The sequence below is a fragment of the Triticum aestivum genome, chromosome 5D (genome assembly GCF_018294505.1).
Source record: "Triticum aestivum cultivar Chinese Spring chromosome 5D, IWGSC CS RefSeq v2.1, whole genome shotgun sequence".
NCBI classification, from domain to species: Eukaryota; Viridiplantae; Streptophyta; class Magnoliopsida; order Poales; family Poaceae; genus Triticum; species Triticum aestivum.
In genome coordinates this window covers 321,433,513-321,447,591 of record NC_057808.1, presented here as the reverse complement: position 1 = coordinate 321,447,591, position 14,079 = coordinate 321,433,513, and the positions used below count along the sequence as shown (strand labels likewise).

General features: G+C 45.2%; 1 protein-coding gene across 3 annotated transcripts; it reads left to right on the top strand.

The window, feature by feature from the left end:
- The first annotated feature begins 1,038 nt into the window (after window positions 1-1,038).
- LOC123121463 (protein trichome birefringence-like 14) lies at window positions 1,039-3,619 on the top strand. 3 transcript variants are annotated; one of them, XM_044541455.1, is made up of 5 exons: window positions 1,039-1,310; window positions 1,560-1,773; window positions 1,942-2,013; window positions 2,100-2,295; window positions 2,368-3,619. In XM_044541455.1, exons 2-5 carry the CDS (start codon window positions 1,641-1,643, stop codon window positions 3,194-3,196), a joined length of 1,230 nt encoding a protein of 409 aa, XP_044397390.1. In that variant the 5' UTR covers window positions 1,039-1,310; window positions 1,560-1,640; the 3' UTR covers window positions 3,197-3,619. The 3 variants fall into 3 exon arrangements, with proteins under 3 accessions (XP_044397390.1, XP_044397391.1, XP_044397389.1); XM_044541456.1 differs by having other exon boundaries at window positions 1,040-1,310; window positions 1,954-2,013; XM_044541454.1 differs by having other exon boundaries at window positions 1,042-1,310; window positions 1,888-2,013.
- The last annotated feature ends 10,460 nt before the right edge of the window (window positions 3,620-14,079 follow it).

The following is a 14,079-nucleotide window of genomic DNA, read 5'->3' as shown; positions in this document are numbered from 1 at the left end:
TTCCCTTGTTGGAGACCTATAGGAATAGGATTCCTAGTAGGAATCCTACTTGGGGCGCGCCCCATGAGGGCCGGCTGGCCTCTCCCTTGCTCTCTATATACGGGGGCAGGGGGCACCCTAAAACACACAAGTTGACAGTTGTCTTAGCCGTGTGCGGTGCCCCCCTCCACAGATTTCCATCTCGGTCATATCGTTGTAGTGCTTAGGCGAAGCCCTGCGTCGGTAACTTCATCAACACCGTCACCACGCCGTCGTGCTGGCGGAACTCTCCCTCGGCCTCAGCTGGATCAAGAGTACGAGGGACGTCACCGAGCTGAACGTGTGCAGATCGCGGAGGTGCCGTGCGTTCGGTACTTGGATCGGTTGGATCGCGAAGACGTTCGACTACATCAACTGCATTACTAAACGCTTTCGCTTTCGGTCTACGAAAGTACGTGGACACACTCTCCCAGCTCGTTGCTATGCATCACTTAGATGGATCTTGCGTGTGCGTAGGTAATTTTTTTGAAATACTACGTTCCACAACATATGCGAGGGCTGGCGGCAGCTTATCAAGCGTGGAGGTGGGATGCGATCGAGAGGAGACGGGAGAACAAAGACCTGATCGATTTCCCGGTCTACAATAGACCCCTGTTGCGCTTGTGCATCTTGTGACAAAGGCGGTGTTGCAAACGAGTGTATGGGTAGGATTGCTACACGTCTCACGATCAAAATCTGATCATACCGCCATGGAGGCGGTTGACACGCGCCCAGTTATCAATCGGACGAAGCCAAGCATTTCCGAAAGAAAAATGTAGTACACACTAAATAAAAAAAGGTATATATAATTAGCCTAAAAATCCCTGTTATAGTCCCACCGTTTCATAATTTGATAACACATTTTTGCAAGCTATATAAAACGTCTTATATTATCACCTTCAAAGAAAAAGTCTTGTATTATGCCCTCGGAGTCAAAATTCATATTTGACGGTTCCGTCTTCAGCATCGGGACCGTCCCATCTCCCGTGCGGCTGGACCGCTGGAGTGCCACCTTTCCCCTTCCCCTCGCTCTCCCGGCCCCCCTCGCCCACCCTGCCGCCGTGCCGTACTTCTCCTCGGCGGCTCCCAGTCCTAATTACCTCCCCGCCCGCGCACGACAGCGGCTCCCAGTAGCCCCCCCTAGCCACCCCCGACGGCGACTCCCACTACCCACCCTACCCACAGACCCATCCCCTTTCCACGCGCGTCGGCCCCCATCGCCGTCCCAGTTCAACCTCACCGCGTCCCCGCCGTCTGCACCCCGTCCACAATTTCGGCCATTGGATTCCGAGGTACGAGCATTCCGCATCCATGATTAGCTAAACCCCACCCACGCGAGAAATTTTTGGGTGCGCCGGCCCGGTGTACACCCGGCACACCATCTAGATCTGCCCGTGTTTGTTACGCGTTCTGGAAGGAACCCGGCCTCAGCTTTTGCGCGTTGCAGCTGGAAGATTGTTTCACGAATTCGATATTTTCCGACAATCATGTATGAACTGTTTTCAGTAGCGGGCCTGACGATCGACTGTTCCCATGTGCAGAGATAATTTTGGTGTGGTCGATCGAGACCGACCTGAGTTTGCTTGGAGCAGCCTGGTGAGGTCTTATGCTGCCTTCTCAGGATGAAAGGCGGTGTTCTGCATAGGCTCCTTGTCAACAAGCTATGCTTGGGCCTTTTATTAGTTCTCCTCGTTGTGCCGATTGTCATTTTGTTGCTGGGCACAACTCCAGAACAGCTGAAAGTTCTCTCCCAAGGTACACCCTCTCAAATATAGTTTTACTGTGCTAGCTGTTACTTTGATTGCCGACTCAGAATCTCTCCATGCTCCTTTGGCTGAATTGTTATCTGTGTCCCCCTTCCCGCATCAGGTTTCCTACAGCAGCCTGAACTGGAACATATTGGAGATAATGTATCAGCTCTAGTTGTGCCTGCAGGTCCAGCTTATAACGACGACACTCACACGAGTATAACCAGACGGAACAAACAGAACAAAGGTTATGATTTTTAACATGTGCATTATGTGTTGGAAGTCTGAAGATTACTTTCTTATGCCTAATAGAGTGCTGTTGTTGCTTCGCAGACTGTAACTATGCAAAGGGAAAGTGGGTAGCAGATGAGAAACGGCCACTCTATTCAGGCAATGAGTGCAAGCAATGGCTGTCGAAAATGTGGGCTTGTCGAATGATGCAACGCACAGATTTCTTCTATGAGAGTTACCGGTGGCAGCCGCACGGCTGTGAGATGCCTGAGTTTTCAGGGCCTAACTTGTTGAGCAGGTATTGTGCTATTTTTAATTGTGCGTCACCTTACATACTGGACTTCTTTCTAACATATTAGAATGCTTACAGGTTGAGGCATAAAACTCTTGCTTTTGTGGGTGATTCCCTCGGGAGACAGCAATTTCAGTCCATCATGTGTATAGCAACTGGTGGTAAATACAGCCCAGATGTTGAAGATGTTGGTTGGAAATATGGCCTTGTCAAAGCTCCAGGTGCTTTAAGACCTGATGGGTGGGCTTATCGATTTCCAGAGACTAACACCACTATCCTTTACTACTGGTCTGCTAGCCTATCTGAATTGGAACCTTTGAACACAACAAATTCAGTGACTAGCTATGCGTTGCATCTTGATCGGCCAGTAACATTCCTGAAGAAGTATTTCCATGGTTTTGATGTTCTAGTACTTAACACAGGTCATCACTGGAACAGAGGGAAATTCAGTGGAAATCATTGGGAATTGTATGCCAATGGGGAGCCTGTAGGGAAAGGTAGACTTGCAGATCTCAACCGTGCAAAGAATCTTACACTGTATAGCATTGCCAGGTGGGTGCATTCAGAACTCGCAAGCCGTCCTCAGATGAAAGCTTTTCTGAGGACAATGTCACCGAGGCATTTTGTAAATGGCGATTGGAACACTGGTGGAAGTTGTGGTAATAGCGTTCCCTTTTCTAATGGAAGTGAGGTCTTGCAGGATCATTCAAGTGACTTGCCTGCAGAGTGTGCTGTAAATGGAACTCAGGTTAAGCTTTTGGATATTACAGCTATCTCACAATTACGAGATGAGGGGCACATCTCAAATCGTACTTTCAGAGCTCCAACAGGCATTCATGATTGCTTGCACTGGTGCCTTCCTGGTATACCAGATATGTGGAATGAGCTTCTCTTTGCACAGATTTAGTACCTGTATACTGCACTTCAGTAAGGGCATTTTCCTCCCAGAGGCCCAAGAATCTATTAATGTTCCTGCTGGTGGTCTGTACAGGGTGAACTGCTTTCTACCAGTGTTATTTGTGAACCATCCATGCGCAGGCGATGTTTTTGGTCATCCATCCATGCGTAGGTGGTTAACGGTGTCAAGATGATAGCATTCTTTCCAGTGTATTTCTCTTCATATTCTTAGCCCCGTTTCAGACCAGATGCGGAATTAGCTGCTACAGAGCCATGTGTAGTGCTCCCCAGGCACGTCAAACCCTTTTCTTTTCTGTAAAATGCCACTATATTTCCAGTTTACAATGTGCAGCATATATTCTGTAAAAATGTTCATACAAGTTGACCAAAGTTTTAGATTATAAATATAAAGTGGAACTTTTGGTTGAGTCTACATCCCCAAACCTCTTATCAGTGTGATTATCCAGTGTAATTGATTTATCTTTCTGCACCGTACTACTTCCTTGATACTACATTTGTTCTCGAATAATCAAATGGCTCAGGCTTGCTCCAATCATGGGTGGCTCGGGGCTGAGAAATACCATATGCAGTGATGTCAGTTTTTCAGGAAAAGGATGAAAAGAACATAGTTATAAGCATTGAACTCAACCAAGCATCAATCTGAAGCTAGTAAGGATTTGGCAAAGCTTCCTTTTCATCATAGCTCGGTTCAGATTGCTAGCTTGTGGGATCAGGTGTGGAACTAGCTGAGTAAAATCGACGTTGAAGCTTTTATTTTTCTTTACTATAAAAATGGTACTCCCTGGATCCATAATATAGCTTTTCTTTTTCTTTACTGTGAAAATGGACAGATTTGCATGTGCATCATATATTTTGTATGTAAGCTCATACAAGTAATACATAGTTTGACCAAAGTGCTATATGATCTTTTATACTGTATAACGTGGATCCTTCTTTTTGTGAAACACGCATAAAAAGTGGAGCTTTTGGTTGATGTTTGTGCACAGTTTTCTTTTACTCCCTGTAGCATTTGAAAGAGTGATTGACTCATACTCCCTCCGTTCTTAAATATAACTCTTTTAGGAGATTCCACTATAGACTACTCCCGTTGTAAAGAAATATAAGAGTGTTTAGATAACTACTTTAGTGATCTAAAAGTTTTTATATTTTTTTACGGAGGAAGTACATACGAAGCAAAATGAGTGAATCTATACTCTAAAACGCGACTATATACATTTGATATAATCTCTGTAGTGGAATCTTTAGAAAGATTTATATTTAGGAATAGAGGGAGTACTAACTTGGAGACACTGAGCCTTGTAACCATCCACAGCGTGATTAGTTTAGCTCTCCGCGTCGCGTCGCTTGCGCTGTAGATCTGTCTCCCCGTTAACCAAATGGTGAGGCTGGCAGTGCTGGCCTGAAAACATCACAATCGGTCATTTTTTACGTGTATGCCAGCCTCATCTGACATATATAGACCTAGAAGGTTTTATATCTAAGGAACAGAGGGAGTAGTGCCAAAAAGCAGTGGCGAAGCTATACTAGAGGAAAGTATCACTATTTTACTTTAATGACCCGTTTTGCTCTCATATCTTGTTGAATTTTCACTGAGCTGGGCGGGCCATAGCACAGTATTGCTTGGCCGTAGCTCCGCCAGTGCAAGAAGCATAGAACGCCACAGTTGGAGCAACTCCAACGCGTCGATCCATTTCGTCCGCGCGTGTCCGTTTGGATCACCGCAGATAAAAAAGTCGGCTCAACGTGCCGACCCAAATGGATGCGCAACCGTTTTTCGTCCGCCTGCCAACCCATTCTCGGCCAAAATTTGAGCCTCATTTGCACCTGCGCGGACACCAAAACGAACGCGCGCCTACTTCTCCCCCTGGTCCGCCAGTCGGTGGCACATCGATCATCATTTCCCTCCACTTTCTCAAAACACTCCCGCCCGCTCGCGCTCCCGGCCATGGACGGCGACGCGCAGACCCTCGATGCCGCCCTCCCCACTGCCGCAAAGCAGGAGGAAACCAACGCCCGAGTCGCTGCAAGAACGAGTGAGGCCTTGATCTACCTAGGGTTGAACCCTGGCCAGCACGGGCTCGTCAGTGCCGCCAAGGCCGCGGCCAGCACGGGCTCGTCGGCATTTCCTCGGATGGTGCTGCCATAGTCGCCGCGCGTGTCTTCCACACAACAAATTCCCGGCTTCTACTTCTATCTGCAAGCCTCCCGCTTTTTTGGGGAATGCTTGCCGAAGGTGAGTGTGGTGGCGCTGTCCACGCCCGCGCTCATGGCCATCGACCTCAACGCCACGCTGGTGGCCGGTTCATCATCCTCCGGAGGGCGCGAGGAAACGGCCGCGGTGAAGGAAATATGCCCTAGAGGCAATAATAAAGTTGTTTATATTTCCTTATATCATGATAAATGTTTATTATTCATGCTAGAATTGTATTAACCGAAAACTTAGTGCATGTGTGAATACATAGACAAACAGAGTGTCACTAGTATGCCTCTACTTGACTAGCTCGTTGAATCAAAGATGGTTAAGTTTCCTAGCCATATACATGAGTTGTCATTTGATTAACGGGATCATATCATTAGAGAATGATGTGATTGACTTGACCCATTCCGTTAGCTTAGCACTTGATCGTTTAGTATGTTGCTATTGCTTTCTTCATGACTTATACATGTTCCTATGACTATGAGATTATACAACTCCCGAATACCGGAGGAACACTTACTGTGTTACCAAACGTCACAACGTAACTGGGTGATTATAAAGGTGCTCTACAGGTGTCTCCGATGGTGTTAGTTGAGTTGGCATAGATTGAGATTAGGATTTGTCACTCCGATTGTCGGAGAGGTATCTCTGGGCCCTCTCGGTAATGCACATCACTATAAGCCTTGCAAACAATGTGACTAATGAGTTAGTTGCGGAATGATGCATTACGGAACGAGTAAAGAGACTTGCCAGTAACGAGATTGAACTAGGTATTGAGATACCAACGATCGAATCTCGGGCAAGTAAACATACCGATGACAAAGGGAACTACATATGTTGTTATGCGGTTTGACCGATAAAGATCTTCGTAGAATATGTGGGAGCCAATATGAACATCCAGGTTCCGCTATTGGTTATTGACCGGAGACATGTCTCGGTCATGTCTACATAGTTCTCGAACCCGTAGGGTCCGCACGCTTAACGTTCGGTGACGATCGGTATTATGAGTTTATGTGTTTTGATGTACCGAAGGTAGTTCGGAGTCCAGGATGTGATCACGGACATGACGAGGAGTCTCAAAATGGTCGAGACATAAAGATTGATATATTGGACGACTATATTCGGACACCGGAAGTGTTCCGGGTGGTTTCGGAGAAAACCAGAGTGCCGGAGGGTTACCGGAACCCCCCCCGGGGAAAGTTGGCCTACATGGGCCATAGGGAAGAGGGGAGGCAGCCCACAAGGGGCAGCCGCGCCCCCTCCCTATAGGGAGTCCGAATTGGACTAGGCCCCTTTCCTTCTCCTCTTCCTCTCCCTTCCTTCTTCCCCCTTCCTCCTAGTTGGACTAGGAAAGGGGGAGTCCTACTCCTACTAGGAGGAGGACTCCTCCCCTCCTTGGCGCGCCCCAAGGGCCGGCCGGCCTCCCCCCTTGCTCCTTTATATACGAGGGAAGGGGGCACCCTAGGACACGACAACAACACAAGTTGATCATTGATCTCTTAGCCGTGTGCGGTGCCCCCTCCACCATAATCCACCTCGGTCATATCGTTGCAGTGCTTAGGCGAAGCCCTGCGCCGGTAGCTTCATCATCACCGTCATCACGCCGTCGTGCTGACGAAGCTCTCCCTCGACACTCAGCTGGATCGAGAGTTCGTGGGACGTCACCGAGCTGAATGTGTGCAGATCGCGGAGGTGCCGTACTTTCGGTACTAGGATCGGTCGGATCGTGAAGACGTACGACTACATCAACCGCGTTGTCATAACGCTTCCGCTTTCGGTCTACGAGGGTACGTGGACAACACTCTCCCCTCTCGTTGCTATGCATCACCATGATCTTGCGTGTGCGTAGGAATTTTTTTGAAATTACTATGTTCCCCAACAGTGGCATCCGAGCCAGGTTTATGCGTAGATGTTATATGCACGAGTAGAACACAAGTGAGTTGTGGGCGATAATAGTCATACTGCTTACCAGCATGTCATACTTTGATTCGGCGGTATTGTTGGATGAAGCGGCCCGGACCGACATTACGCGTACGCTTACGCGAGACTGGTTCTACCGACGTGCTTCGCACACATGTGGCTTGCGGGTGTCAGTTTCTCCAACTTTAGTTGAATCGAGTGTGGCTACGCCCGGTCCTTGTTGAAGATTAATACATCACATACTTGACGAAAACGTTGTGGTTTTGATGCCTAGGTAAGAAAGGTTCTTGCTCAGCCCGTAGCAGCCACGTAAAACTTGCAACAACAAAGTAGAGGACGTCTAACTTGTTTTTGCAGGGCATGTTGTGATGTGATATGGTCAAGACATGATGCTAAATTTGAGATGATCATGTTTTGTAACGGAGTTATCGGCAACTGGCAGGAGCCATATGGTTGTCGCTTTATTGTATGAAATGCAATCGCCATGTAATTGCTTTACTTTATCATTAAGCGGTAGCGATAGTCGTAGAAGCAATAGTTGGCGAGACGACAACGATGTTACGATGGAGATCAAGGTGTCGCGCCGGTGATGATGGTGATCATGACGATGCTTTGGAGATGGAGATCAAAGGCACAAGATGATGATGGCCATATCATATCACTTATATTTTGATTGCATGTGATTTTTATCGTTTATGCATCTTAGTTTGCTTAGTTCAGCGGTAGCATTATAAGATGATCTCTCACCAAATTTTAAGGTATAAGTGTTCTCCCTAAGTATGCACCGTTGCGACAGTTCGTCGTGCCGAGACACCACGTGATGATCGGGTGTGATAAGCTCTACGTTCACATACAACGGGTGCAAGCCAGTTTTGCACACGCGGAATACTCGGGTTAAACTTGACGAGCCTAGCATATGCAGATATGGCCTCGGAACACTGGAGACCGAAAGGTCAAGCGTGAATCATATAGTAGATATGATCAACATAGTGATTTTCATCATTGAAAACTACTCCATCTCATGTGATGATTGGACATGGTTTATTTGATTTGGATCACGTGATCATTTAGATGACTAGATGGATGTCTATCTAAGTGGGAGTTCTTAAGTAATATGATTCATTGAACTTTAATTTATCATGAACTTAGTCCTGATAGTATTTGCATATCTATGTTGTAGATCAATAGCTCGTGATGTAGTTTCACGTTTATTTTTGATACGTTCCTAGAGAAAAATAAGTTGAAAAATGTTAGTAGCAATGATGCGGACTAGCTCCGTGATCTGAGGATTATCCTCATTGCTGCACATAAGTATTATGTCCTTAATGCACCGCTAGGTGACAGACCTATTGCAGGAGCAGATGCAGACGTTATGAACGTTTGACAATGCTCGGTATGATGACTATTTGATAGTTTAGTGCACCATGCTTTACGGCTTAGATCCGGGACTTAAAAATGTTTTGGACGACATGGAGCATATGAGATGTTCCAAGAGTTGAAATTGGTATTTCATACTCATGCCCGTGTCGAGAGGCATGAGACCTCTGACAGTACTTTGCCTACAAGATGGAGGAGACTAGCTCAAGCAGTGAGCATGTGCCCAGATTGTCTGGGTACTACAATTGTTTGAATCAAGTGGGAGTTAATCTTCCAGATAAGATAGTAATTGACAAAGTTCTCTAGTCACTATCACCAAGTTAGTAGAACTTCATGATGAACTATAATATGCAAGGGATGACGAAAGTAATTCCCGAGCTCTTCGCGATGCTGAAATTGGCGAAGGTAGAAATCAAGAAAGAGCATCAAGTGTTGATGGTTAAAAAGACCACTAGTTTCAAGAAAAGGGCAAAGGGATAGAAAGGGAACTTCAATAAGAATGACAAGCAAGTTGTCACTTCCATGAAGAAGCCCAAAGCTAGACCCAAGCCTAAAACTGAGTGCTTCTACTGCAAAGGAAATTGTCACTGGAAGTGGAACTGCCCTAGATACTTGGCGGATAAGAAGGATGGCAAAGTAAACAAAGGTATATTGGATATACATGTTATTGTTGTGTACTTTACTAGTGTTTATAGCAACCCCTCGGTATTTGATACTGGTTCAGTTGCTAAGAGTAGTAACTCGAAACGGGAGTTGCAAAATAAACAGAGACTAGTTAAGGGCGAGGTGATGATGTGTGTTGGAAGTGATTCCAAGGTTGAAAAGATCACCATCGCACACTCCTTTTACCTTCGGGATTAGTGTTGAACCTAAAATAAATGTTATTTGGTGTTTGCGTTGAGCATAATATGATTGGATCATGTTTATAGCAATACGGTTATTCATCTAAGTCAAAGAATAATTGTTATTCTGTTTACGTGAATAAAACCTTCTGTGGTCATACACCCAAGGTGAATGGTTTATTGAATCTTGATCGTAGTGATACACATATTCATAATATTGAAGCCAAAAGATGCAAAGTTAATAATGATAGTGCAACTTATTTGTGGCACTGCCGTTTAGGTCATATTGGTGTAAAGCATGAAGAAAATCCATGCTGATGGGCTTTTGGAATCACTTGATTATGAATCAGTTGATGCTTGCGAACCATGCCTCATGGGCAAGATGACTAAGACTCAGTTCTCCGGAACAATGGAGTGAGCAACAGACTTGTTGGAAATAATACATACTGATGTATGCAGTCCGATGAGTGTTGAGGCTCGCGGCGGGTATCATTATTTTGTGACCTTCACAGATGATTTGAGCAGATATGGGTATATATACTTGATGAAACATAAGTCTGAAACATTTGAAAAGTTCAAAGAATTTCAGAGTGAAGTGGAAAATCATAGTAACAAGAAAATAAAGTTTCTACGATCTGATCGTGGAGGAGAATATTTGAGTTACGAGTTTGGTCTTCATTTGAAACAATGCGGAATAGTTTCGCAACTCACGCCACCCGGAACACCACAACATAATGGTGTGTCCGAACGTCATAACCGTACTTTATTGGATATAGTGCAATCTATGATGTCTCTTACCGATTTACCACTATCGTTTTGGGGCTTATGCATTAGAGACAGCTACATTCACGTTAAATAGGGCACCATCTAAATCCGTTGAGATGACACGGTATGAACTATGGTTTGGCAAGAAACCTAAGCTGTCGTTTCTTAAAGTTTGGGGCTGCGATGCTTATGTGAAAAAGCTTTAACCTGATAAGCTCGAACCCAAATCGGAGAAATGTGTCTTCATAGGATACCCAAAGGAGACTATTGGGTACACCTTCTATTATAGATCCGAAGGCAAGACATTCATTGCTAAGAATGGATCCTTTCTAGAGAAGGAGTTTCTCTCGAAAGAAGTGAGTGGGAGGAAAGTAGAACTTGATGAAGTAACTGTACCTGCTCCCTTATTGGAAAGTAGTTCATCACAGAAATATGTTCCTGTGACTCCTACACCAATTAGTGAGGAAGCTAATGATGATGATCATGTAACTTCAGATCAAGTTACTACCGAACCTCGTAGGCCAACCAGAGTAAGATCCGCACTAGAGTGGTACGGTAATCCTGTTCTGGAGGTCATGTTACTTGACCATGACGAACCTACGAACTATGAGGAAGCGATGATGAGCCTAGATTCCGCAAAATGGCTTGAGGCCATGAAATCTGAGATGGGATCCATGTATGAGAACAAAGTGTGGACTTTGATTGACTTGCCCGATGATCGGCAAGCCATTGAGATTAAATGGATCTTCAAGAGGAAGACGGACGCTGATAGTAGTGTTACTATCTACAAAGCTAGAATTGTCGCAAAAGGATTTTCGACAAGTTCAAGGTGTTGACTACGATGAGAGTTTCTCACTCGTATCTATGCTTAAAGTCTGTCTGAATCATGTTATCAATTGCCGCATTTTATGAAATTTGGCAAATGGATGTCAAAACTGCATTCCTTAATGGATTTCTTAAAGAAGAATTGTATATGATGCAATCAGAAGGTTTTGTCAATCCAAAAGATGCTAACAAAGTGTGTAAGCACCAGTGATCCATTTATGGACTGGTGCAAGCATCTCGGAGTTGGAATGTACGCTTTGATAGTGTGATCAAAGCATATAGTTTTATACATACTTGCGGTGAAGCCTGTATTTACTAGAGAGTGAGTGGGAGCACTACAGCCTTTCTAATAAGTATATGTGAATGACATATTGCTGATCGAAAATGATGTAGAATTTTCTGGAAAGCATAAAGGAGTGTTTGAAATGAGTTTTTTCAAAGAAAGACCTCGGTGAAGCTGCTTACATATTGAGCATCAAAGATCTATAGAGATAGGTCAAGACGCTTGATAAGTTTTTTTTTAGTGAGTACATACCTTGACAAGTTTTTGAAGTAAGTTCAAAATGGAACAGTCAAAGAAGGAGTTCTTGCCTGTATTGCAAAGTGTGAAGTTGAGTAAGACTCAAAGCCCGACCACAGCAGAAGATAGAGAGAGAATGAAAGTCATTCCCTATGCCTCAGCCATAGGTTCTATAAAACATGCCATGCTATGTACCAGACCTATTGTATATATACCCTGCCCTAAGTTTGGCAAAGGAGTACAATAGTGATCTAGGAGTAGATCACTGGACATCGGTCAAAATTATCCTTATAAGACTAAGTAAATATTCCCGGTTATGGAGATGATAAAGAGTTCGTCGTAAAGAGTTACGTTGATGCAAGCTTTGACACCAATCTGGATGACTCTAAGTCACAATCTGGATACATATTTATAGTGGGAGCAAATTAGCTAGAGTAGCTCCGTGCAGAGCATTGTAGACATAGAAATTTGCAAAATACATACGCATCTGAATGTGGCAGACCCGTTGACTAAACTTCTCTCACAAGCAAAACATGATCACACCTTAGTACTCTTTGGGTGTTAATCACATGGCGATGTGAAATAGATCACTCACTCTAGTAAACCCTTTGGGTGTTGGTCACATAGCGATGTGAACTATGGGTGTTAATCACATGGTGATGTGAACTATTGATGTTAAATCACATGGTGATGTGAACTAGATTATTGACTCTAGTGCAAGTGGGAGACTGAAGGAAATATGCCCTAGAGGCAATAATAAAGTTGTTTATATTTCCTTATATCATGATAAATGTTTATTATTCATGCTAGAATTCTGTTAACCGGAAACTTAGTACATGTGTGAATACATAGACAAACAGAGTGTCACTAGTATGCCTCTACTTGACTAGCTCGTTGAATCAAAGATGGTTAAGTTTCCTAGCCATAGACATGAGTTGTCATTTGATTAACGGGATCACATCATTAGAGAATGATGTGATTGACTTGACCCATTCCGTTAGCCTAGCACTTGATTGTTTAGTATGTTGCTATTGCTTTCTTCATGACTTATACATGTTCCTATGACTATGAGATTATGCAACTCCCGAATACCGGAGGAACACTTACTGTGCTACCAAACGTCACAACGTAACTGGGTGATTATACAGGTGCTCTACAGGTGTCTCCGATGGTGTTTGTTGAGTTGGCATAGATCGAGATTAGGATTTGTCACTCCGATTGTCGGAGAGGTATCTCTGGGCCCTCTCGGTAATGCACATCACTATAAGCCTTGCAAGCAATGTGACTAATGAGTTAGTTGCGGAATGATGCATTACGGAACGAGTAAAGAGACTTGCCAGTAACGAGATTGAACTAGGTATTGAGATACCGACGATCGAATCTCGGGCAAGTAAACATACCGATGACAAAGGGAACTATGTATGTTGTTATGCGGTTTGACCGATAAAGATCTTCGTAGAATATGTGGGAGCCAATATGAACATCCAGGTTCCGCTATTGGTTATTGATCGGAGACATGTCTCGGTCATGTCTACATAGTTCTCGAACTCGTAGGGTCCGCACGCTTAAAGTTCGGTGACGATCAATATTATGAGTTTATGTGTTTTGATGTACCGAAGGTAGTTCGGAGTCCCGGATGTGATCAGGACATGACGAGGAGTCTTGAAATGGTTGAGACATAAAGATTGATATATTGGACGACTGTATTCGGACACCGGAAGTGTTCCGAGTGGTTTCAGAGAAAACCGGAGTGCCGGAGGGTTACCGGAACCCCCCGGGGAAAGTTGGGCCTACATGGGCCATAGAGAAGACGGGAGGCAGCCCACAAGGGGCATCCGCGCCCCCTCCCTATGGGGAGTCCGAATTAGACTAGGGAGCCCCACCTTTCCTTCTCCTCTTCCTTTACCTTCCTTCTTCCCCCTTCCTCCTAGTTGGACTAGGAAAGGGGGAGTCCTACTCCTACTAGGAGGAGGACTCCTCCCCTCCTTGGCGCGCCCAAGGGCCGGCCGGCCTCCCCCTTGCTCCTTTATATACGGGGGCAGGGGGGCACCCTAGGACACGACAACAACACAAGTTGATCATTAATCTCTTAGCCGTGTGTGGTGCCCCCGTCCACCATAATCCACGTCGGTCATATCGTTGCAGTGCTTAGGCGAAGCCCTGCGCCGGTAGCTTCATCATCACCGTCATCACGCCGTCATGCCGACGAAGCTGTCCCTCGACACTCAGCTGGATCGAGAGTTCGTGGGACGTCACCGAGCTGACCGTGTGCAGATCGTGGAAGTGCCGTACTTTCGGTACTAGGTGCCGTACTTTCGGTACTAGGATCGGTCGGATCGTGAAGATGTATGACTACATCAACCGCGTTGTCATAACGCTTCCGCTTTTGGTCTACGAGGGTACGTGGACAACACTCTCCCCTCTCG